Here is a 28000-nt window from a genome sequence, read left to right on the forward strand (position 1 = left end):
AGACCCATCACGTTTCGTGCCCACATGGGACTTCATCAGGGGTACATCATCAAATGACTGTATTATCAGTCCTATTAATAGTCAGGAAAATGTGAACACTGATCAAATGATCCTAAGATCTGTTTGCAGAGAATAAACTGGAGTAGACGCACTTTATATAGTGGATGGATTTTTACTCCAAGATAAGGATTGCTCAGAAGCAATAATCCTGTTCCACTCCTGCAAAATACTGCTGACAAGTGTTTCAGTCTGCTGCCTTTCAGTGTTTTAATCAAATAATAATAGTGGCCTTTTGGCCTGTTTGGGTGTATTTTTGGTGGAAGGGTATTTTTCAGCAACATTACAAGGAATCATTGTTAACCTTGAAAACAGGATTTATGACCTCTACAAAATCATTTAAAGACCAACAAAGGACTCAATAAATCTACTCTCTGTGAAACAAAAGGGAGATTCATCCTTTGTGTCGACATCTAGGACTGATCATTTCTGCATTAATTGTTGATTTTTTAATTATTCAGTTTGTGTTATTTACACATTTTGTATTTTAATATATTTTATATTTTGTACGTTAGAGCGCCCTTTCTCTTCTTTCTTGATATATATATATATATATATATATATAAGAAAACTCCAGATAGCGTGGCACACTCCTTCCCATAAAGTCACATGTATATTGAATCCAGGTAGCAGCACTCAGCAGTCTAGTAAGGAACAACTCATCACAGTGTCACTGAGGCAACAATGTGATGAGTTGTTCTTTACTAGAACGCTGAGTGCTGCTACCTGGATTCTATATATGTGAATGTGTGTATATATATATATATATATATACACAGTATGAATATATATGTATCTATATAGAGAGAGAGAGATCTGCTAGGGGGCACCAGTCAAAATTTTGCCTAGGACATCATATTGGCTAGTCCAGCTTTCAGAGGAGGACCCCTTTTTTGGGGGGTCCTCACCTCCCTAGGGATCCCAGTCTGGGCTGACTAGCGGTCAGAGGTAATGCTTTTGCTGGGGGTCCTGGTGAATCTGTTCCCCTGGCAGTGGTATTACTCCCCTACTAGAAAGAGTCTGGTCTGTTCTTGTATTTCCACAACCAGGACTGGCTCAGAAAAGCCTTGTGCTGGTATTTAAAACACAGGAACCCCTATGTATTTTGTACCCTGTTTTTTTAGAACCAGCATAGGCTTTACATAGCCCGATGCTGGTTCCTAAAATGCAGGAGACCCCTACACATTTTGTCCCCTGTATTTTAAAAACCACCACAGGCTCTACAGAGCCCTAGGCTGGTTATGCTACTGGGGAGTGGGTGCATGTCATTAAAAAATATATACATATGTACACACGTAAACATGCACATAACTCATGGATTTGAGCATGGTTCTGTCTTATTTAGACCTACTCTGGAAAAAACTCACTATCCTAAAGCTGGTGTATATTTTTTCGATTTCTCAGGCTGTAATATATGTCAGTGAAGCACTCACACTCTATTACATTGTCTGAGTTCTATCTTGGGAATGGGAAAATATCTGTATACAATATTATTTTTTGTGAGTTATAGCAAAGCCTGATAAATGCGAGTTTTATAATAGATGCAGCATATTACATTTGTGAGTGAGAAAACATGTGAGTTTTTATTTTTTTAAATTGCATTCTATTACATTTAGTCGATGATCTACAATACCATACATAGGGGGCAGAGCCGTAACTAGACATTTTGGTGCCCTGTGCTAGAAAGAGCATTGGTCCCCCCCTAATTTTTCAAAGCGACATAATGCACCCAAAAAATAGCCATGGCTTCATGGGGAAGGGCCAGGGAAGAGATAGGGGTGACCAGGAGATGCAGGGGATGAAATAAGAGGAAGCTACAAGCAAGAATGATAATAAACAGAAATTTGACATGCCCAAACAGCGCCCCCTGACCTGTGGTGCCCTGTGCGATGGCACCAGCTGCACTACCCTAGCTAGGGGGTAATCAGAGAGCACAAGTGACACATGGTCAGCAGTACCATACATAGGGGTTGATCAGAGAGCACATGTAAAACATAATCTGCAGTACCATACATAGTTGGTGATCAGAGAGCACATGTAACACATGGTATTCAGTACCATACATAGGGGTGATCAGAGAACACATAGAACACATATTCTGCAGTATCATACATAGGGAGTGATCAGGGAGCACATGTAACACATGGAATTCAGTACCATACATAGGGGTGATCAGAGAACACATAGAACACATATTCTGCAGTACCATACATAGGGGTGATCAGAGAGCACATGTAACACATGGTCTGCAGTACCATACATAGGGGGTGATCAGAGAGAATATGTAACACATGGTCTGCATTACCATACATAGGGGGTGATCAGAGAGCACATGTAACACATGGTCTGCAGTACCATACATAGGGGGTGATCAGAGAGCACATGTAACACATGGTCTGCAGTACCATACATAGGGGTGATCAGAGAGCACATGTAACACATGATCTGCAGTACTATACATAGGGGATGATCAGAGAGCTCATGTAACACATGGTCTGCAGTACCATCCATAGGGGTGATCAGAGGGCACATGTAAAACATGTTCTGCAGTACAATAAATAGGGGGTGATCAGGGAGCAAATGTAACACATGATATGCAGTACCATACATAGGGGTGATCAGAGAACACATAGAACACATATTCTGCAGTATAACACATAGGGGGTGATCAGAGAACACATGTAATAAATAGTAAATATCTGATTAATAAGATTTATAGAATGAGCTATGTGCTAATATGTGTTTATTGTATACCTGTAATTACCTCCATCATTGCTGCTAATTGAATCTATATCATAATACTGTATTATACCATCTGTAAATATTTATATACTTATAGTGCTCATAAATGGTTCTCTATAACATATTATCTCTCTCTCTCTTTGGAAAGCTTCATAGCTACTTAAAGAAGGTTATTTATAATGATCATGACGGTAACAAAATATTTTTTAATAAAAAAGGAGAAGTTACTACTATCATATATTTTGAAAATTGGATATCATTTGTAAACGAAACAAGATATTTGGCAACCATTACACCGATTGGTGAATATAATGGTTTCTCGCTAACAATATACCCAAACTCTATAGACTGGAATCATGGAAAGGTAAGTTATACTGTAATGTTACAACCAACTGGAAATTTCAACATGTTATTTATTTTTAACCTTTAGCCTTTTCAGTAACTTGTCCACATAAATGTATATATGATCATTACACAATGCTTATACATATACTAGAGATTTGTGAGAGCTTCTTTGGTTAAAAAAACAACTTGGGTTTTGGCATTGGTTTTGAAAACAACTACCCTCACGTGTCTTGATTTTGTTTATGGTTCTGGATTTCATTAAAATTGTCAAAACAGATAAAATCATGTAATTTGTAGTTTATTTGTGTCTACCTTAGCTATATTGGCAATAACATTCATTTAAGTAATTTACAGCCAAATGATATTGTCTGCCATAGTAGGAACCAGCGGCAGCTCCGACCCTCTTGGACCAGGGGGGCTGGAGCTACTGCAAGGGAGAGGGGGACTGGGGAGATACTCACCTCCCAGTTAGGTCCCGGTGCCAGCATAATAGATTGGAAAGGTGCCAGGATGGTGCATGCACACTATCATCAGGGAACCACGCACATGCATATCACCAGCTACTAGGGTCTGCGTCAGCTGCGGCCCCTAGTAGCCAGGTATGGCTGGCTGAAATTCAGAGGAGTGGCTTCCTACTGGCAGTCGCTCATTGCTAATAGCTAATAGTCCGAGGGGAGAGAGTTTTGCTATTTGGCCTTTCTAAAACTGTTAATGGTCATGTTGGTATGTGTAGTTCAACAACAGCTGGAATGCCGCTTATTGCCCACCCCTGATTTAGACACACAAATATTATCACAGGTACCAGCCCCAGTCCTGCTCTGTCTGTTAAGCAGAGCAGGAGTCAGATAAATGGAGGAAAGCCCTTATAGCGCCATCTACTGGTGGCTTTATTATCACAGGGCTCCCTGAGTTACTTTATTATAATTTTATTTTAATAAATTGAGCAGATCACATTTCCCATTACAATATAGGAAATGCAATCTGCTCAGTATAAGAATGCGAATTTAAGGGTTTGGAGTCGTTTATTGTATGAAAGCTCCAAAAGCTCTTTAATACATTTAAGTGATACCAAACTAATGTAAAAAGGGTGTGAAAACATCTGTATTCACATTACATTACACTTTGCTTAATTTCTAGGGCTGATTTTAGCAGGAGGAATCAGGTCCTGACTTGATTCAACACAGTTCATGAAAACTCAGTTGTGTCAGATTTGCCTGAATCTGAACCATCCATAAATGATTTATCTCCCATTATGTTACCTGTATAACCAAAGCTCAGACACACATACCAGGGCTGATCCTGAGTTTTAAGTACATTTGCACCATGGCAAACCCATCTTGCACTGCAAATTAGACAAATGTAAAATGTGCATAAAGGTTTAGATTTAGGTGGGGAGCATTTGCAGGGTCAAAATAAAGCTGTCCAACATTTGAGGAATACAGTACATGCAGCCAGTGATTATCCTGCAATACCTGCATGCAGAAAATAAATGTCCAACCCTTGTGTTGGATCATGGATTTCCCTGGTGCAAAGATACTACTTTTTTATTTTGCTTCCAACTTAGGAACAACCCCTTTGTACCCCTCATGTGTTAAATACTATAGTCACCTACAGTAGATGCCACCATCAGTATTATGAATGTGTAATTGAGGGTTCCTCTTTGAAATGCTAATGACATTTGAATAGTACAATAAATCAGCAATAAAAAAGGCTTTAATTTAAGGGTGATATTTTGCAGATTTAAACACCCACAGTAGTACTAAAGATTTGCACTGCCCCCTGTCGAAGTCAAATAATTGGATATGATCGCTTGAAATTATTATCTGATGATCTAGTCGTCTATAGTCTGATGTTGAATGAATCGGATGCTACTCTGCATTGGCGCAATCCGATGCGCACAAATGCGAACCCACCACACACATATACTGATTCACATAACGCACACATATAAACATATATGCATACACATAGATGCTCGTATGTGTATCCACATGCATACACATAGATGCTCACATGCGTATTCACATACATACATATGAACATTTCCTATTCCAATGCACAGACACACATATGCAAACGCATATGTATATAATGGTTCCCATTCACGATATTTAATAAAGAGAGTTATTAAAGGTATTTTAACTAATAATTATGATGTAATATGTACTTAAATGAGATCTAAGGTTTAGAACATAGTGGAAATGTCATGTTTGGTATCATACTACATCTCTGTTTATTTGCAGACTTCTGTTCCTATTGGCAAAGGAGTCGCATCTTGCGTCCGCTAGTTATGGATGATAGGGAGTTATTGCATAGAATGTTATTATATATATGCAGTATTGTTGCTAGTTTTAACCAGTTGTTCGGTGGGAAACTACACAATGTGACCATTTGAGGACTGAGCCATGCCCCTGATGACACCGTATGAATTGACCAATGACCTGATTATCCAGAAGCAAGAACCAATGGAAACCTATCAACTAGTTCCTTTGTTAACAATGAAATCTGTAAGGTATATAAGCGTTGCCCCGACCCCAGTGTTCAGCCATTCTCTTGGATGACCTAAAGCTTCTGGATTGATGACTGTATACTGGGACCAGTGTGCATGCGTATGTATCAGCTTGTACTATTATTGATTGCTTTTTACTCTAATTGTTAAATCTTTAATCGTGTACTCCCCTTTTTACATAAATAACTTTTTGTGCTTTGGAACCACACGATTGGACTGGAAAGCAATTCTTTCTTTAACGACTTGCAGCGCTAAATAGCAACTTGCGACTATTACGAATCAATAGATGGGGGCTCGGCCTTGAGGATACGTTACCGGAAATTACTCGAAGCAACCGTATTTAGATTCCTCAACAATGAGTGGATGCGTCATACATAGATAAGAAACCAATGTGTTTTAAGCCTGTTTTGTACTCAGTGTTGTGAAATCAAATATCTATTTTTGGGTGATCTAATGAGAGCTGACTAGGGCATAGGGACAAGAGAGAAAAGTCTGTTTCTATTATTGTCACTTTTGCACTGCAATAGTCGATTCGCAAATAGCATATGCATCTTCCCTGTATTACTGACATATGTTTAAACAATCATTGTAATAGATAGTCTTGTATCACTTGTTAAATTCCTCTGAATAGGTATTGGCAATAGGGAAAGTATTTTTCTGCGCAGAAAACAAAGGAGTATGAATGTGAAATGTATGCTTGTGATGTGATAAGGAAAATGAAAAAGAAAAATAAAACGGAGAGAAGGTTTTTACCTTTTGAACTGTTGAAAATAGATAGGGCCAGCTAAGGTGTCCAAGCGGTGGGTAGGGCAAGCTGGAGCAGTATACATAGCAGGTATAGCTGGATGGGAAACTGGAGGGTGTTTCTCAGTCAACTTCCAATCGTAATCGCAAAGTCCATTGATGAGTTGGTGTCTCTGGGCAATGCAATTGGACTGCATGGTGGTGTGAGACCGTGATTGTGGAATAGGTTGTGGTGGAGGAAATCACTGGAAATGGTAAGGAATACTTAGGTGCTACCAGTGGAGAGTAACTCAAAGTAGGAAGTGGCAGACGAAGCTTGGTATAATTTGTCTGGAAAACAGAAGTATGGCATAGGCTAGATTTTGTTTCCTCACTGTGTAGAACTGGCAGAACATGCTTAGCAGTCATTTGTACACAGTGGGTGGAAGTGAGTGGACGCAGCTTGTTGTATTTCGTCCACCAGTCAAAATCTCTAGCGAAGGTAGCAAAGCATTGTCCCAGATGGGTGCTAAGCAGTTGCTAGGGATGGTCAATGAGATGCTGCTTATGAATGGGCCAACCAGATCAGCAAGGTATATAATGAATATTAAGTATGGCGAGTACGCTACTGCGTACTGCAAAATATGGGTCAAGATGAGCAAGGAATGTGTGAAACCCTTTCCCAAAGTTGGCAGTTTCGATTTGGAGGTATTGAATAATGATTTGGAGGTATCGACATGTTTAGTCAAATCTCTGAATAAAAGAGTAAAGTATAATGATTGTTTAAAGTTGTGGCAGCACGAGGGGAACACGTGGCATGGTGTGTATATGCGTCACAAAGCAGCATACTCACACCGCTAGGCAGCATGCACACGCCGTCAAATAGCGTGTTCATGCTGCTAAGTAGCACACACACGTGGCATAGTAGCACACCGCAAAACAACGTACTCATGTCGCAAAGCAAGATGCCGCCCAGAAGTGTACCCATGCTTCAAGGTCGCGTCACTTTGCTCAAATAAGATAGCGCATGTGCACCTCTTCTGCCTTATGTGGCCACAGTTGGAAGTACAGCAGATACTAAAAATAATAAAAAAAATTGTAACAAGTAACGTATACCCTGTTTTAAGTCACCTACAGGAAAATTTAATTGTAGAAGATGATGAACCTATTGTAATTTCAGCCATTGACCAAGTGCTGTGGTAAGTATGCATCCTGTCCATACTATAGCAGTTCCCAATGGGAAACCGGACAAAGAAGGTGTAGTTCCTATCAGGAATGTGCTAGAGTTGTTCAAAAAGTAATGCCTAAATGCTCACAACTCAAATTTTATTATAGATACAGATTTGAAAATTTGCAGGAAAATACTTAGAAGTCTTAGTAACAGAATGACTCTACTCAAAAAAATCCCATCTGCCCTCAAACAGTTTCTTCACCTCTCAACCCAAGTTGTGAATCCACTTTGGAAAAATTCCAGTGGTTGGTGTTTGACCCTGGAACGTATGGTGTTTTTAACAACCTCTATGTCTTAAAATGTTGACCCCGGAGACAGTATTTGAGAGGGCCAAACAGATGAAAGTCAGAAGGGGCCAAATCAGAACTGTATGGTGGATGTGGCATTATTGCCCACCCCATTTTGGCAATGGCCACAGATGTTGCCATCGAAATGTGAGATCTGGCACTGTCGTGGTGCAGATGGCTTCTTTCAGCTTCTGAAGTGTTATAATGTATCGATCACTGTTGATTGAATGGTTTGCTTCCAAGTAATTGATGAGAATAAAATCCAGCAATCCCAGAAGAATATGGCCATGATTTTGTTTATGGATCATTGTTATTTAAACTTTTTTGGCCTAGGTGAACTTGGGTATTTCCATTGCTTTGATTGGGCCTTTGTTTCTGGGTCATAAAAGAATACCCGGGTCTCATCTCCTGTAATGACATTTTCCAAAAACGTCTCAGGGTTGGCTTCAAAGTTGGTCAAAAGGTCATTGCACTCTTCCACCCTCTGGGCCTTATGATCCCTGGTTAATTGCTTTGGAACCCAGTTAGCACACACTTTACGATATCCCAAATCATTGATTAGTGTTTTTACAGTGCCAAGGCTACATTCAAGTTCACCACTGATATCTCTGATGGTCACACGATGGTCTTTCTGAATCATGGCATCGACTTTGTGTTGGTTCTCTGCTGTCACTGCACTTAATGGTCCGCCACCACAAGGTTTGTCGCACATGGATGATTATCTCTATTGAAAATACTTCATCCATCTTCTGACATTGCTATAGTCAATTGTATGCTCACCATACACTTTTTTCAGTCTTCTGTGGATTTCTGTAGCACTGCAGCCTTCTTTTTTCAGAAATTCAATTATGGCTATTTGTTTCATCTTGGATTCCATGGTATTTATTGGACTACCCTGACAAAAATACCTATATATCTAGCAGACATATTAAACTACATACTGACAAAGTTTCAAATAAATATTGCATATTATTTCAGAGTTCTGAGCATTTAGGCATTACTTTTTGAACAACTGTCGTAGAAATGCATTGAACATGGACTAGAGCACAATTACATTCAATTATGTCAGACTTCCCAAACCCTAGGAAAGAGTTAGCCAAATGTCAGAAATTTGTCAAAGATTTGGTTAATGCTCATGAACCAACCTATAAGGAAGGGCCTGTCTTCCTTCCAATACTGATGTGCAAAAGTTTATTAAGGATTGTGTATTAGAGGAGGATGAACCCTTAACTGATGATGATAGTCAAGTGAATATAAAGTGTATAATAACACAATTGGCCATTTGCTTTCCAGTGGTAGTGAACTGGAGCAAAATTTTCACTATTAAACAAAAGGATAGTGAATTGGCATCAGATTATTTTGCCTGAGCGCTGCTAGCAATAACCCGGTACACTGGGAAAGCAGATATAAAGGATAATGTACACCACAGGGAAGTAGCTGTAATGCTACTAATGGATGGTCTCAGGGACAATCTAAAAACCAGAGTGCAAACCTCTCTACCTAACTGGAGAGGGATAACTGTAGATGCACTTAGAGAGTCAGCCATAGAACATGACAAGAACATTGGCAGGAAGTAAGAGGCACTGAGTGAAAAGTTAATAGCAGTGAGCATTCAGACTCTAGAGGGATCACATACACAGCCACAGTCTTACAACACATATCAGCAGCGGAATTATACAGTAAAGTGTTATAATTGTAATAAAGTAGGACACGTAAAGAGGGACTGTAAATCGAGGAATCAGGGGCCACCTCATAGAGAAAACCCCAGATACACACAGAGAGGGCACTCACAAAACTCAGGGCAGTTCCAACAGTTACCTGTTCACATAGTGACAGCAAACGCTTTACTGGAGAGTGATAGTCAGTGCTAGGGGTCAGGTTATACCTGTAGTCTACAGCCAGTCAGGTTAACTGAGAATACTAGGGAAGAACCTACAATGACAGTTGATATATCTGTTATTAAACACACTTTTCTTGTAGATACAGGGGTGACCAGATCAGTAATAAATTCTCCATTTAATTTACAGGTTACAAACAAAACCATATCAGCAATGGGAGTTACGGGGAGGGTACAGCATTACCCTCTAACCAGATCTGCTGAAGTTACTATCGGGCCACTGCAAACCAAGCATTCCTTTCTCCTGGCAGCGGCGGCTCTTACTAACCTGCTGGGAAGGGATATGCTGTGTAAAATGGGTTGTGTTATATACTCTACCCCTGATGTTATATACCTAGATATACTGGAAAAGGTTGCACATGAGGTACAGGATATATTGGAAACACCTCAAAGATTAATGTTGCACTCTGTTGTTCTAGAACAAATTCCATCCCAGGTAAAATAAATGTTATTACAAATATCAGGTTCCCTGTGGACTAAAGATGGACAGAACACTGGATTGATGGCAAATGTATCTCCTGTAATGGTAAATTTAAAGAGTGGTAGGCAGGCTCCAAAAATCCCTCAGTACCCATTAAAGCCAGAGGTGGAGCTAGGGGATTATCCCATAATTGAAAGGTTGCTGCAACAGGTGATTATAATTCGTACAGCTTGTCCAGCCAATAGTCCTATTTTTCCAGTGAAAAAGGCTGGTGGGAGGAGCTATAGACTAGTACAGGTTCATAGGGGTGTAAACAAAGTTGTGGAAAGCCAATTCCCCGTAGTGCCCAATCCAGCTGTCATCCTCATGCAGATTTCACCATCTTCAACCCACTTCACTGTCATTGATCTATTTTCTGCATTTTTCTTTGTCCCTCTTCTTCCTGACTGTTAATATTGATTTGCATTTTCTTATAGAGGGGTACAATATACATGGACATGATTGTCCCAGGGTTTCAGAGATAGCCCCAGCATTTTCTCTCAGGCCATACACGACTGTTTGCAATCTTTTCAACCAAGTAATGGGTCTGTCTTAATTCAATATGTAGATGGATTGGTGTTGTGCTCTGATTCATTTATGTCATGTTTAAATGATACTGAACAGTTGTTGCTTCACCTCTCACAAACAGGACACAATGTTGCAAAGGACAAATAACAGCCATGCCAGACTAAGGTTAAATACTTGGGAGACTGTCTATCCCAGGGTCCCAGGGGCTAAGACACCTGAACACTGACAGAATACAGGCCATACAGACCATGACACTGCCACAAAACCAACAGCAAATCTGTACCTTCTTGGGCATGTATGGATACTGCAGAACTTGGATCCCAGGTTTTTCTATTTTGGCATTACCATTGCAGTAATTGGTATCATCCTCAAAACCCTACCATGTCACGTACACTGAGGAGACAGATCAGGCTTTCCTTAACCTTAAGGATAGTCTGACAAGAGCACCTACCTTGTGAATACCAGATTAAGAAAAACCCTTTGAGCTATATTGTACGGAAGCTGATGGCTGTGCAGCAGGTGTCCTCACACAAAAAAATGGTGACACTAGTAGACCTGTAGCATACTACAGTACACAATTGGACACTGTGGCAAGATCACTCCCAATGTGTTTAAGAAGTGTAGCAGCAACTGCTTTTCTGGTAAATAAGAGTGAGCATGTAGTATTAGTGCATGATACAATTGTCTATACACTGCATGCAGTATCTGCTTTGTTGAATTCTGCCCAAACCAGACATGTCTCTTCAGCTAGGTTCACAAAATGGGAACTACAAATGTTTCCACATACACCTTTCCTAAAATCGAGCCATAACACCAAATGTGCCATACCTTTGAATCTGTGTATTATCCACGCCTTGTGATTTTTCTTAAAATTTGCTACTTTAATCTGATACGTTATATGAATACTTTTGCAGGAAAAAAAAATTGGGATCTATCTAATTGCTACTCATAGTGGTGCATCTTAGCCGTGATGGCATCTTGTGCCAAATGAAGAAAAAAAGGAAAGGTATATGAGGACACATCTGTAGCTCTAATGGCATCTGCAAATATCACCATTAAATGGTGCAATATGTTAAATCCAGCAACGATCTTACCATATGTGCCTCGGGATGTACAAAGGGTGGAGGAAGGTGAGTCTCTGGTTGGAGGTGAGTTTTGCAGGTATACTGACACACATGATTGTATGGAATATTTGAATCAGACCTTTACTGCAAGACCAGATATACATGATACACCATTACAAAATGTAAATTTGACATTTTACATGGATGGGAGTTGTCATGGACAAACTGACACAGGAGAATTATGCACAGGTTATGCTGTTGTAAATGATGAGGATGTTGCAGCAGCTGAACCACTTTGGTCCACCTCACTTATCATAGGTAGCTGAACTGGTGGCATTAAGGAGAGCATGTGAACTGGCAGAAGGTAAATCCGCTAATATCTACTCTCTACCTTCAGGGTAGTGCATGATTTTGGGGCTCTTTGGCATCTTAGAAATTTTATAACAGCAGCAGGCACACCAGTCACAGACACACATCACATAAAAGGACTTCTGACAGTGATCCAGCTACCAAAGGCAGTAGCTGTCATCAAATGTAAAGCCCACATATGCAAAGAAGACCCAGTGTCGTTGGGCAATAATAGAGCAGATGAAGCTGCCAATTGGGCAACAGGGTTACACATAAACTTAACAACTGATAAAGTGATGGTCTTCCAGACAATAGACATGCATAAATTAATCAAAATTCAAAATTTGTGTACCCTACAGGAAAAGGCAGTCTGGAGATTGAGGGGGTGTGTTCAGGAGTCCTCAGGACTCTGGAGAGATGGACAAGGTAGGCCTGTTGCTTCCAAAGCATATTGCCCAGGCTTGGCTGAGGCAGTGCATGATCTGACTGCCCTTTAAAAGAAGGTATGTGCAAGTTGGTCAGAGCATATTGGTGTGCAATAGGCTTTTCTTCTCATGCTGGAAAGAAAGCAATGTCCTGTTTGACTTGCTTGAGAAAAAATGTCAGGAGGACAATCCCTACTGAGCCATCCCATATCCCTCTGATAGACGGTCCTTTTCTGGTAATACAAATTGATTTAATTCAATTACCACCTTGCAGGAATCTCAAGTATTTATTAGTTTGCACTGATGAATTTTCCAACAGGGTAGAGGCATATCCAGCTGCCAATAATACTGCTGTTTTTACTGCTAAAAAGATTGTTCAGGAATTTCTATGCAGATACGGTATCCCTAGAATCATAGAAAGTGATAGGGGTACTCAGTTCAATGGTGATGTCTTCCAGAACATGTGTAAGCTTATGGGCATCAATAGTAAACTTCACACCCCCGACCGACCGCAAACCATGCCAAGGTGGAGAGGGTAAACATTACTATTAAGAACAAACTGATTAAGATCATGGCTGAAACTGGATTAGGATGACCAGAAGCCTTACAGCTCATCCTCCATAGCATTAGAATCACTCCTAGACCTCCTTTTAATCTGTCCTCCTTTGAGATACTGTTTGGGAGGCAACCTCATTTGCCTATAAGTCCACAGGATGATTTGAAGTGTAATAATGAGGTTACTGTGAAATATCTTATAAAAATGAGCAGACAGCTGAAACAACAGCAACAGAAATTAAAAATGTTGTTACCTGATATGCCAGAAACAAACTGTCATGATGTTGAACCTGGAGAATATGTTATGATCAGAAATTTTTACACTCAGGTTGTTTGACAGACCAGTGGGAAGGTCCATATCAGGTGTTGATGACAAGTGCGACATCGTTGAAAGTAGCAGAGAGAGATACCTGGGTCCATTCCACTCACTGCAGGAAGGTCAACCACCTGAAGGAGATACAAGGCAGAGTTGAGACGGATAATGTGGACCTGTCAATTGTGAGCTTGTTTTGGGAGAGCTAGAGAATGCAGTGTAAATCACCTGAGCCAGAGGCGTATGCAGACCGCTATTCCAGCAATGGAGTGGTGGGCTTTTTCTTTGTCTTTACTTTCTTCCAGGGTTCTCCTCATCCTTATTTGTTTCAGGATTTCCTGTGTCTATGATGGAGGACAGATGATGGAGAGGGAGGCAGATAGTGATGGCGATGGAGTGGGGTCGGGAGAGAGAGCGATAAAACAAAAAGGGTGGTATATGATCAAATTCAGTACAGGAATTGTAAAGAGATCTGTTATCCAAGAAACTTTGAGACAGTGTGAGTGGTTATTGTCTGAGGAATACTGTGTTTTTGAGTACTGTGGATCCCTAGTTGATACGAAGTGCATCCAATGATGCCAGTCCAAGTTAAATCTGTATTTGGGTGGGCATCCTTTAGAGGATGACCATTTCTTAGTGGGAAAGGTCTTAAACCAGACTTAATGTTGGGTATGCACTCATGTGCCTCAGGGAAAAAATTATGTATGATTAGTATCATTCCCATTAAACTTCTCTGAGGTCCTTGAATTACATGGGGAAGACCGGTGGACAAAAACTTAATATATCTAGACCCCTAATTTTAGGCTCTGTCAGTACCAAGTAGATATATCCCTGTTATGCTTGAATATCACAAATGTCAGAAAACCAGGAAATTGGGAGGTGATCTGGAACAATCAGATAATGACCTATTCACACAGAGCTGATAATGAGCCTTTTGATTCTGAACTTGTAAGCAGAATTATTGCAAGTGGGAGATACTTCTGCTATAGGTACACATGCAGTTATGACAAAGAAATGGTTGGTGGAGTATCATTAGGGTACTGTGCAGATATTATACAACCAGAAATGTATACCAGGCAAATGAGGGAAAAAGGGGAAGGATTCTTTGATACAATAATGTGTTCAATGATAATAATGCATTATGTTCCTTACTCCCAGATGATGTGTATTTTATATGTTTAAGGAAAGCATACAAGTGGCTCTCTCTGAGTTCTGAAGATTTAAGTTTTATTGCTAAATTGATCCCAGAGGTTATGACACTTACACATGATGAAATGATTGGTATCCATAGAACCACACAACCTCCATATATACACACACAGTATGAAAATTGTGATAAAAGAAATATGATACTTGGTGAAGAACATACATCCACACAGTTGATTAGTGAAACAACTGGCTTCCAAATCTTGGTAGCATTAGATCCCACCAGGATCACCCGGGGAACATTAAATTTTAGATCTATCCAAGACCTGGCTAAATTAATAGACAACATCACCAAGATGTATGATGACACTTTCAGGTATACTGGTAAGGAGCTACAGGCTTATAAAAAGGAATTAGTACAACATAGGCTAGTGTTAAACAATTTAACATCTATTACTGGTGGATATTGTGAGACCTTGGCCACCCAATTTGGTGTCAAGTGTTGCACGTACATTACCAATAATAATATTGACCCCAAAGTGGTGACAGACCAGAAAATGGATAAAATCCTACTACTGAAGTGGGAGTTTTGGAAGGACCATAGTACTTCAATGTATGAATCAGAGGTAAAGGTAGAGAAATGGTTCTCATTGTTAAACCATGTAAAATGGTTCTCCGGTCTGGGAGAGTGGGTATAGGAGATGGTTGCTAGTATAGGTAAGCTCATTATTCTGATACTAATTGTCATTTTAGTAATTCGTTTATGTATCAGATGTGTTCTTGCTGTGTTGAAGTGTGGAAAACATACCATTAAGGTAAACAGGAACAATGAAATCATGATGGTGGTGAATAGTGGTAGTATGGGTACTAAGGTTGATAATGAACTGCAGTACAATCCTGAAATTAAATGTGATATCAGATAATATGTGAAAAGGCTAAGTCATGTATAATAACAATGTAGTCTCAATCCACCCAGACTTCCTTTATAGGTTCAATGAGATCCCACATCTTACCAATGATCCCCTATAGATCCGCTGAGTGTGTATAAGGGTTATTCTACCCTTCTTGAAATGCATTATTAACAGTTCAATGACCGACTTGTGTTACACCATTTGGAACATTGAATAATACATTACTATGCATGACTGGAAAGGTTAAGAATAAATGTGATAGTTTATGTTTGCTAATAAAGGGTGGACTGTCGAAGTCTAATAATTGGATACGATCGCTTGCAATAACTATCTGATGATCTAGTTGTCTATAGTCTGATGTTGAGTTAATTGGACGCTACTCTGCGTCGGCGCAATCCGATGCGCACAAAAGTGAACCCACCACACACATACTGATTCACATAACGCACACACATAAACATATATGCATACACATAGACGCTCGTATGTGTATCCACATGCGTACACATAGACACTCACATGCCTATTCATATACATACGGTACATACGAACATTTCCTATTCCAAAGCACAGACGCACATATTGAAACGCATAAGTATATAGTGGTTCCCATTCACGATAGTTAATAAAGAGAGTTATTAAAGGTATTTTTAACTAATAATTATGATGTAATATATACTTAAATGAGATCTAAGGTTTAGAACATAGTTAACATGTCATGTTTGGTATCATACTAAATCCCTGTTTATTTGAAGACTTCCGTTCCTATCGGCAAAGATCTCATCTTGCATCCGATAGTTTTCGATGATAGGGAGTTATTGCATAGAATGTTATTATATATATGCAGTGTTGTAGCTAGTTTTAACCAGTTGTTTGGTGGCAAACTACAGAATTTGACCGTTTGAGGACTAAGCCATGCCCCTGATGACACCGTATGAATTGACCAATGACCAGATTATCCAGAAGCAAGAACCAATGGAAACCTGTCAACTAGTTCCTTTGTTAACATTGAAATCTGTAAGGTATATAAGCAATGCGCTGGCCCCATTGTTCAGCAATTCTCTTGGGTGACCTCAGGTTTCTGGATTGATACTGGGACCGGTGCTCATGCATATGTATCGGCTTGAACTGTTATTGATTGCTTTTTACTCTAATTGTTAAATCTTTCATCATGTACTCCCTTTTTACATAAATAACTCTTTGTGCTTTAGTACCACACGATTGGACTGGAAAGCAATTCTTTCTTGAGCAACTTGGAGCGCTAAATAGCGACTTGTGACCATTAGGAATCAATACCCCCATGTTTTGTTTCTAATTCATGCTCATGTTTTGGATTTGGTTTTGCCAACACAAGCCTCAAGAGTTTTGGTTCTTAATAAAAATACCTAAAATCATGTAATTTGGGCCTATTTGTATTCCAACAGTATTATTAACGTCAATAACATTAATTTCCAGTAAATTTTAACCAGCTCACAATATTGTTTTCACCAATATTGGCCAAAGGTAAGCTGACTGGCTAAACTAAGCTACAGAGCAGTTGCACAAACACCTGGCAGTTTAATGGAATATAGCACATCTAGGAAACAAATTCACAATGCAGTGGCAGACAGGATGGCAGTTTTATTAAAACTATACAATGCTATAGAATATTTTCATAAACAAGAACTAGATGGGAGGCCTGAGGCCAGTACAAGGAAATTGAGTTAGAATATTAAATAATATTTCTGTAGTTGAAGCCAGGTAAAACATTACTTGATTGATTTATTGATTATACAGTATGAACAGGAAAGCATTTATAAAAGTAAAGGAAACAAAAACGGAGGCATGGGCCTAGCAAACATATGGTATGGTGTGGATGCCAGGTAAAACATTTAAATGATTGAGTATATGAACAGAGAAGCAGTTATAATTTTAAATAAAAGAAGAACTAAAACATGGGCCTAGCAAAAATGTAGTGTGGAAGCCAGGTAAATCATGCCATTGATTGATTGATTGAATGATTGATTCATGATTTGATTATATGAACACAAATGCAATTATAACTATAAAGAAAAGAAAAACAGAAACCAAGGTCTGGCCTCTTCTGTGTACCTGGAGACTCCCAGTCTGATTGGAACCTGGACCCTGTCTCTATATCAGTGAGCTTTTGTATATTTTTAGCCTCTACATTTCTCTAGTGAATCACAATCTGCAATGTGCTATACCCTGCTTCAAAGTGTTTATCAACTCTGCTATTTACAGTAATTGTCCACATCCATTGCTGTATATCATTGCAAGCTGCATCTTCTATTCACAGTGATTATACACTTGTGCTGTTGTAATTCTTTGCAAGCTACCTATGTTCTGGTGTTTCATAACATTACAGATATGAGCAATGGCAGCTCATAACTGTAATGTTATGGAACACCAGCATATTTCCAGTCTACAACTACTTTTCTTGAGTTCACTAACACTGTTGTCAAACTAAGGGGCTTGATATTGTGGTGTTTGGGATTGTATACATTCCAAGGCATGGGTGGGGAACCTTTTTTCTGCTGAGGGCCATTTTGATTTATAAAATATTATTTGCAGGGCCGTTGCAGGCCACGACCCCTCCATGTGATGTCACAGGGGGGCGGGGCCACAAACAATGGTGATTACAGCAATGCCTGGAACATCCTGAGGATGCTCTGGGGAGCTGTAAGGGCAGCGGTGTGACCATCTGTTGCTTCCTAAGGATGCTTCAGGTGGCATTGCTGCATAGATTCTGGCTGCAAGGTGCCATTCTAGGCACCCTGCTAGCCAGATGAGGCTAGCAGAATAAAACTCTGAGGTCCTGACCAAATGATTCTTGGGGCCTTATATGGCCCCCGGGTCTGAGGTTCCCTATCCCTGTTCTAAGGCAATAATATCCATTGCAGATGTCACATCCCAGTTATAGTAATGAACTAGTGAACAATGATCTTCACAGGCCCCCATTACCACAGAGGGATTCAGGTTTACTGGAAGACCCTGGGGAGTCATACTCCTCCTTGGATGATACCTGGTAAACTCCAAGGGTAAAGTTTTACTTCAAGGGGTTGATACTGAGAACCAAATTGAGTGGTGGTCTGACCGCGTAATCAGGTTTATTTTAGGTATGAGATTTCTAAATCAGTCTGGAAGATAAGATCAATAGTGTGACCACTTTTATATGTAGCAGAAGGAATGACGTGTGTGAGGCACAGGCTCATCATCAACTTATGCATTAAAATCCAGAATGATCAGTCATCATTGATGCTCCAGCACTAGTCCAGCAACATTATCTGCAAATTCTGGCAAAAATATTTTAATTTCCAGAGGGCCAGTAGAACTCCGAGCAGTGATGCACTCAAATGAGGTTTGAGGAGGGATTTGTGGAATGAGGGCCGGATTCAGCACAGATCACATAGCTGTGTTTGCATGCACACCCTAGCTGTAAAAATAAATGCAGCACTATTCCAAGACACCCATCACTGTAGAAAGCAAAACATCAGTAACATTTAGTAACATCGGAACCATACGCACAGTTTTATTGACCTGACCTTAATTCACAAACTGCTAAACATCCTGTCACCATCTAGATCTCAGCCAGCATATACAATTGCATGGGCTTAACTATGTAAGCTCCTGTAAATGTGTCTGATTGCACAGGCATGCCTGCGTTCTGCTGACTACCCCCCTCTCCACCCCCTAATGGTCACTTCATGTCAATCACTATGCACTTGGACTGCATGCTGGCTGTGATCACTTCCCGATCGCAGTGGCCAGTTCATGCAGATGCACTGCGATGTATAAACATACACAGAATGCAAACATCATCCGGCTGCATGTGAACATAGCCATGCAATCCAACCTGAATCAGGCCCTGAGCCAGGGGTACCCTAAGATAAGATGGTAGATGCAGTTTGAAAGCGACTGGATTGATGGCTTTAGATATGCTGATGTGTCCAATGTTACACAGAACAAATTTTATAGAGGGAACTTGGAGACACAAGTAATGCAGATAAACTGGTTGCACATTTGGAATCACCTTCATTTTACTGTCCTCAAATTATTTAGAATATTGAGAGGACTTTATAAGAGAACCTGCTGCCAGTGTGATTTAGCCCCAGAAACAAAACATTGATATTGATTGATTTTGATCAATTGTAAATAGATTAAAATCGATAAAAATTGACCTTTAGTAATACCCCCAAGATCCTCTAAACACAGGTGTGTTTGGTTTCAAGGAAAACTGAAACACTTATCTCTATTGAGCATATGAGTTTAATTATTTCATCAGACAGATTGATTTATCCATCTGCAGAAGCAAGGATATCCTTAATGTCTGAAAAGTAAGTGGTCCATGAGGACTGGCTAAGGGAAATACTGTTCTATACATAATAGCAACATGTTTTGAAGGGTATACTTCTTTCTCAATGTGTAAGACAATACTAATTGGCTGGCATATAAATGCCCAGTTTATTTGGTAATTTCACCAAGCATGTCACATGACATAGATATATATTGCCTTTGTAGTAGCTTTAAAATTTGAAAATTAGCAGAAAAACAAAATAAAACATGTATTCTATATATCTGTGCACATCAATCCTGTGGCACACAACACTTTTATTGTCTAAAGCTAGTTTTTTTCCCCATCATTTATGTGTGTTTATTATCTATATATGTATGTTATAATTAGAGATGTGCGCCGACCCCTGTGTTTTGGTTTTGGATCTCTATTAACTTTGTGTGTAGGTTTTGACAAAATTGATCTCACATGTTTTGATTTTGGATCTGTATTTTTTTTCAATAAAATAATAAAAACAGCTAAAATCAAAAAATTTGGGCCATTTCTTGTCCCATACAGTATTATTAAACTCAATAACCCATTAATTTCCAGTAATTTCCAGTCATTTTTGACCACCTCACAGCTCACTATATAGTTTTCATCCTGTTAAGGCAAAAAGGTTGCACTGAACTTGCAATCTGACTGAGCAAAGCAACAGCAGTGAAGGCACAAACACATGACACTTCAACTTCTAACATGGCACATCTAAGAAAGAGAATGACACTGCAGTGGCAGACAGAATGTCAGTGTAATAAACTATATGACCTCATAGAAAGAACCCAAGAATGTTTTCATTAATCAGAACTAGATAAGAGCCCTAAGGGAGTTGGAAGATGTATATAATTGAAGGCAGGAATAGTAAGGAAGTATTGATTCATAAGGTTTGGGATTCTGAGGCAAATTTATGAGGAAGAAGGGGAGGCATTTACAGAGGAAATTTGCTCATTCACATCAGTCCATGCCCGAGTGGGGGCCATTGATGGTTTATATATATATTTTTTAATTCAAAGGGACATGCAGGAAATGCTGTCTGTGGGCAAAATAATTTCTGGACATTTTGATCATTCAGCAATCACATGCCGAAGTTTTCAGAGACTGTGGAAGTTTAAGTTCCAACATGGCACATCTAGGAAACAGTGACATGGCGGCAGATGATAGAATGGCAGTTTAATAAAGTATAAAAATTTCAGCAATGCCCCAAACAGTACTTAATGCATAGAAAAGAGGTGCAAGATGGAATTGTCCTTTGGCCCTTCCACCCACTCTTATGTTGTATATATTAAAAAGAACATCCACACTTTAACAAACCAATCACTTCAACAACAGTGAATGATTTCTATGTGCAAACTAGCTCTACAGAGGCAAGATGCCATCAACATTATCATCCTCACCCTCATCAGTGTGCACATTATCTTCACATAATATTAATTTGTACCTGCTGGAATCAACCATTACAGGTTTCTCTGGATTTTGATGAAATTGCTGGTAAAGGTCTATCTCATGCAATTTGTAGATCATTTTGATGAAAATCATCTTTACCACATTGTGTAGAAGTAGCCTCCTTAGCTGATTGCTGACAAGCTTCCTGTTGTGCTGAAAACACTTTTTGACTACACACTGGAGGGTAGGTAGCTTAATTAAAGCAAAGCCAGTTTTTGCAAGGGCCTCCAAATTTCCTTCTATTTTGTAGCAGTAGTCAAACATACTGACTGGCATGCCTATTGAGATGATATCATTGTAACAATCCTAAGCCATTATTTGAATGGTGACTGTATAATATGGAGTCAAGGTAGAAGTGTCACAAATTTTCAGCATTTTTTTTAGACCAAACCAGATGTCAAACTGTTTCATTGACTCTACATCAGCAGTGGGTATATTTTCGGAAATCTGAGTGTTCTTCTGCCAGCCTCAGTTGCTGGAGAAACTGAAGGAGGAAATATTGCTGTGTCATGTGGTGCTTCAGATGACTATTTTCTTGCCAACAGCTCTTTGCGTCTCTTCAAATTTGTGTCCATTGAAAAAAAGACATGATGTATGACTTAAACCTGGGGATGAAAATAGTCACTAAAATGTATTGATCAAATTTTAAGACGCTGACAACCCTTGGATACCGGTGAAGAAAATAAAGGACTTGATATACAAGTCTTACATACTTAGCAGAATCATTTAATTTCACCTTCTCCTTTAGATTCTTGAGCTGCTTTTCCAAAAGTCTAATTAGGGGAATGGTACTACAAAGAGAAAGATGTTAAAATGATTGCGCCTAGGCAGCTTAGGTCAAATCTTCCAATAGGGAAGTATCATATTCCCTGAATGAACTACACATAGAAAACACTGAAGGAAGATCACACCGAAGCACCTTCCTAACATAAATTCAATTAACAAAAAAAAGGTACTTAACTTATTAGAGAAAGTTCTTTTTGACTCTTTGCAGGCTTCCTCAAATTATATCAATGTTGTAAATGTTGTATTTAGACTCACAACACATAAAAGAAAAAAAATAATTTAGTGTAGACCATTCAAATAGGTTGTCTTATATAACCAGATTGTATCAATACTGATACCAAAAGAATGAGAATTAACTAATGAAATGATATGTATTCAAATAGTTTATCTCAAGTGGTTATTTTTCCTGTGCAGAAAGTATATCCAAGTAGTTTAATGGGAAACAATAATATATATTTAATCTCATTCACCCATTTTTATAAACACAAAAAATGGGCATAACATATATACATTAATCTACCAACTAAGATGAGGATGGACTCATACTAGAATCAGGTAAAGTAATAGCCTGTAGGAAGCTATGAAGATCCTATATAACCAGCATGAGAGTCTTAGATGACTGTCAGGAAATGTCCTAAGCCAAATCCAGGTAAGGTTCCACTGTTCCCCCTCTTGGCCAAAGCGTTCAACCTTTATAGGTCTTTTTCAAGGCAATTTGGGAACCTAACCACCATCCCCCTTATAAACCCAAATCAAATAAAGCCTTATTGCTGGGAGGAGTCAACCTCATTCATAAGCCAACAATTAAAAATACAAAAACACCTATATTAGTGACCTATATGTATACTATCCATCCACATACCTATGACATTAAACATATAAAAAATATATGAAAAGAACCTTATGGAAGACTGGAAGTCTCCTGATCAACAACATATGTTATACATATAAAAAAGCGATCCTTCTTACAACTCCTAAAGGTCCGCCCCCCTTATATGTTGTGAGTCTAAATACAACATTTACAACATTGATATAATTTGTTTAAGTGTGCAAAAAGTCAAGAAGAACTTTTCTCTGATAAGTTAAGTACCTTTTTTTGTTATTTGAATTTGTGTTAGGTACAGTAGGTGCTCAAGTGTGATCTTCCATCAATTATTTTTATAATTAGGGGAATGACCTGACTCAAGCTGGCAGTGTCTCAACTAACTTCACAGGTGACAAATTTGAAAGGTTTCATCACCTTGCAAAACACAGAAAGTTTTCTCCACGGAGCTGGATTAAGGTATATAGGGCCTCATTCAGAGGCGGTCGTAGGATGCAAGTGGTCGTTCTGAAACAGGGCAGCCACTTGCATCCTGAACAGCCACCTCCTTGTCAGTCGTTAGGCTGTGGGTTAACACCCACAGCTCTAACAACCACTAATGGTGATGGTTGCGATGGTCAAGACCATCGTGACAATTGGGGCTTACAACAAGACCCTAAAGGTAGGGTCTCATCAACATTTAGCCCAAGGGAGCTTCCTGCTGTTTGAACAGGAAGCTCCCCACTGACATCACTGATGATGTCAGTGGGGCCACCCCCAAATGGCAAACGTTCTGACAGGAATGCCTACGTTTGGCCGGGCACGTCCCCCTGCCTGCCCAGAAAATGGAGCGAGCTGTCACTCAACATCAACAGCTCACCCTGTCTGCTACGAGACCCCTAACGACGGGTCACCCGCCGTTAGTCGGGTATCGCGCATGTGCACGACGGAGCCGGCTCCGTCTTTCGCATGTGCACTGGTGCAACATCGACCCAGTTGTGAGCTTGTAGAGCTAATGACCGGGTCTGAATAAGCTCCATTATCCTTAAGTCATGGCTAATTGTGTAGTTTGGATGGCTTTTTGCTGCTCCTCCATCTGCTAAGCATGTAAATGGTGTAATTCCAATTTTTTATCTATCTATTGCTTCAGCTGGTGGCAGGGCAAATTAAACTGTTCTTACAGGTGTTGCAATCTTCTACATGCAGCTGCTAAATGATGAAAATATCCTGACATTTTTTGGGCCACAGAGACATCTCCTTCACGACCCTGTCAGATTTAAAATTTCACGAGGAAAGTCCAAGCAGGGTACGCCATTCTGCAAGGAATTTCCTGAGTGATTCTAAGAGGTTGACACCAGTATTCCTCTTAGTGAAGCTGGTGATACACAAACTAGCCTGTCTCTCAATGAGCTGGCATTTGTTAGATGCTGCTGTTGTACAATAGGCTCTCACTATCATGTAATGCTTAGTTTGCCTAGTTCTGCTTGTCCACATATTTATTGTTAAGTAGCCAGTGGGTACAACAACATTTTGTAGGCCAATAAGGATGTTTCTATTAACATTTATGTACATGTGAGGAATTTCTTTTCAAGTAAAATGGAATCTATATGGGATTTGGTAGTGGGGACTGAGGACCTCAATTAACTGTCCAAAACCCACTGCATTAATTGTGGATACTGGTTGCAGATCTAATACTGGCATAGCTGTCATGGCGTCATTGATCCGCTGTGCAACTGGGTGACAAGTCTCATACTTATTTGCTCTTGCAAAGGATTGTTTAGTAGTCAATTGTTTTTTTGAGAATTCTATTAGTCTTTTTGGTCACCTTTTGAGATAAAGATAAATCCCTAGAAGCAGTGATGTGTGGTGATGTAAGGAAGGTTAGGCAGAGCCTTTCCTGTCATACTTAAGTATACTCCAGAGTTTTGACTATAAAAATTATAAGAAAAATGTAAGACAGTAACTATCAAAGGTTATTAAAACAACTTATCTTTCACATTTTGATTTTAATAGAAGCCCCGTGGTAGATGTTCTGAAGAATGTCATAATGGTTTCAGAAAAGCTCCAAAAGGAGGACATCATGGCTGTTGCTATGATTGTGTGCCGTGCTCAGAGGGAGAAATATACAATGGTATCTGTATAAATGTTAATATGTTGCATAGAAGTACAAATGTTTGTCAGAGAATTATATGCACATAAGTCTTTAGTTACCTATAAGCATCTAGCAATATGTTGTTTGACAATATTAATGGGTAGTCACATATAGAAAGACAGTGTGAAATTCTGAAACTCGTGGTGTTCTATAGTGATTATTGTAACTATGGCATGTTTTATCACCAAGGAAGAACAAAATGTTAAAAATATCTGCGCTAATATAATTAATAAATGTATATAGAAGGTGTCCCAAAAAGAATGAATGGAAGCAGATAACCACAATGACAAAAATTGAGGTAAAAAAAAAATATATTTACTAGAATAAATTAATTATGACCGGACAATAAATATAATATAAATTCATAAAAAAACTAAACATATATTAAAATTGTTATTAAATAGCAGAATAAATACACAATATCAAGTTAATAATAATGATGATATGAATCTTAATATTCTAAATAATTCACTGGAGGAGGTGGATCCAAAAAAAAATAAAAACATTTTTGGATCCACCTCCTCCAGTGAATTATTTAGAATATTAAGATTCATATCATCATTATTATTAACTTGATATTGTGTATTTATTCTGCTATCTATTAACACTTTTTATATATGTTTAGTTTTTTATTTTTCATTATTGTCAGTATTGTTTTCTATTTATGGATTTATATTATCTTTATTGACCGGTCATAATTAATTTATTCTAGTAAATATATTTTTATTACCTCAATTATTGTCATTGTGTTTATCTTCTTCCATTCATTCTTTTTGGAACACCTACTATATACATTTATTAATTATATTAGCGCAGATATTTCTAAACATTTTGTTCTTTTTTGCAACACCTGGTTTTCCAGGTGGTCTTTAGTGTGTCTCCACAGGCACATGATAGTATCTGCTGCTTGTTATATCAATTGATTTGTTTGATTTATTTAATAGTTATTTAATACATTCATTGTTGCTTTTTTACTACAATTTATTAGTGCTAAGATTTTGTTTTTAGTTTATTGTGTATATCACCAAGGAGCCTAATTATTATTCCCTTATTGCATTAATTCATCTTCCCCTAATGTATTATTGGGTTACCACAGAAGATATTGGAGGCTATGGTCCCTCTATTTATTATCACAAACACCATATAATTCTAAATGGATTGTAACATGGGCAAATGTATCCAGCTCAGAGATGCTTAACTATTTTATAACTGCCTTCTGATATCTAAAGCTAAGTCAGAACTTGGAAGGAAAGTGATTAGAAATAAAGAAGAGATGTGCACAGGCCCCGTGTTTTGGTTTTGATATTGCCAAAACCACCCTCAAAAGGTGTTAAATTTGCCTAAACCACCCTTAATGGTTTTGAATCTGTATTTTCTGAAAAATGGATAAAAACAGTTCATGTAGTTTGGGCCTGTTTTTGTTACCACTGTATTACTACAATATTATTACCCTCACTAACATTCATTTACAGTCTGTTTTGACCACCTCACAGCTCACAATATTATATTCAGTTTTCATCCATATTGGCCAATGGTTGCATCAAGTTGGTTGGCTAAACTGCAACAGAGCAGCATTAAAACATGGCAGTTTAAAAAAAGAATATAGCACATCAAGGAAACAAATTGCCACTGCAGTGGCATACAGAATGGCAGTTTAATATAAATTGTACAATCCTATACATTGTTTTCATTAATCAAGATCTAGATTAGAGGTCAGATGCCAGCACAGATAAATGGATATGGAGTACTATTTGGAGGAAGCCAAGTAAAGCATTGATTGATTAACTGAATAATTAATTAATTTATTGATTCATTACTTTATTAGTGTTAATAATTGAAATTTAAAAGTTAATAACAGAATATAAAGTAGTTACAAAACAAGCATCCAAAATCCCAATGAGGTTGATTGATTACAACATATAACTATAAATTAAAAAGAGCTCAATATATGGAACAAATCATTCAAAAGACAAAAATCCAAATGAAATTGCTTGATTACAGAATATAACTTAAAAAATTATATATTTAACAAACCATTAAAAAATAAGAATCCATATGAGATTGATTAATTAGTGTTAATAATTTAACTATATAAAAGTAAATCAGAAAAATGTATTAAACTACCAAAACGCAAGCTTTCAAAATCCCATTTAGATTGATTCCTCCAGATTTAAGGAAGAACGTAGTCAAATTGAATAATGAAATATTAATTATAGGTTTTGATGATATTAGTCTGTATGTGCTGAGAAACTCCCACCCACCTTTATGTTATATATTAAAAAGGACATGCACAGTTTAACAAAGCAAGCAGAAACTACCACTTTTATGGCTGAAGTGCTTGGTTTGTTTGGACCCCATAAAACAAACTACCAATGGGCTTAAGGTGCCTAAACTGTTGTTTTCAATCATATTTACAGTAGAAAGACATAATTGCTATTCTCACCCTCATCCTCATCAGTGCTGTTAATATCATCATCAAACAATATTAGCTCATCCACGCTGGAATCTACCATTATAGAAATGTCTGTACTTTGTTGTAATTGGCAGCAAAGGTCTTCGTCATAGGATTTGTAGTTCATTTTTAACATCAGTTTTACCACATTTTTAGGGAGTAACCTCCTATGCAGATCACTCTCAAGGTTTCCTGCTATACTACACACTCTTTCCAGGTACACACAGAAGGGTGGGCATGTCAAGTAAAGCAAAACTAGTTTTTACAAGGGGCACAACATTTTATTTTTTCCTCCAAATTATTCAAAGTGACTGTGTGGCATGCAAATTTGCACATTAACATATTCCTCCACCATTCTTGTGATGCTTACTGTGTCAGATTGAGTCACGGTAGAACTGTCAATAATTTTGTGCAATTATTTTAATCCTGACCAGATGTCTTAATGGTGTTTCACTCTGGTGCACTGAGTTATCTTGTCCTCCTCACCAGTGGGTCTC

General features: G+C 38.5%; 1 protein-coding gene across 1 annotated transcript in view; it reads left to right on the top strand.

Annotated features, from left to right (window-relative positions):
• The first annotated feature begins 6790 nt into the window (after positions 1-6790).
• Positions 6791-28000, top strand: part of LOC148481198 (vomeronasal type-2 receptor 26-like) — a 47105-nt gene continuing 25895 nt past the window's right edge. Inside the window, exons 1-2 of the mRNA XM_088453814.1 lie at positions 6791-7084; positions 24913-25030. Coding sequence (XP_088309940.1) covers positions 6791-7084; positions 24913-25030 — 412 coding nt within the window. The remainder of the gene's footprint in view (positions 7085-24912; positions 25031-28000) is intronic.

The sequence above is a fragment of the Taudactylus pleione genome, unplaced genomic scaffold (genome assembly GCF_031769625.1).
Source record: "Taudactylus pleione unplaced genomic scaffold, aTauple2 ptg000592l, whole genome shotgun sequence".
NCBI lineage: Eukaryota > Metazoa > Chordata > Amphibia > Anura > Myobatrachidae > Taudactylus > Taudactylus pleione.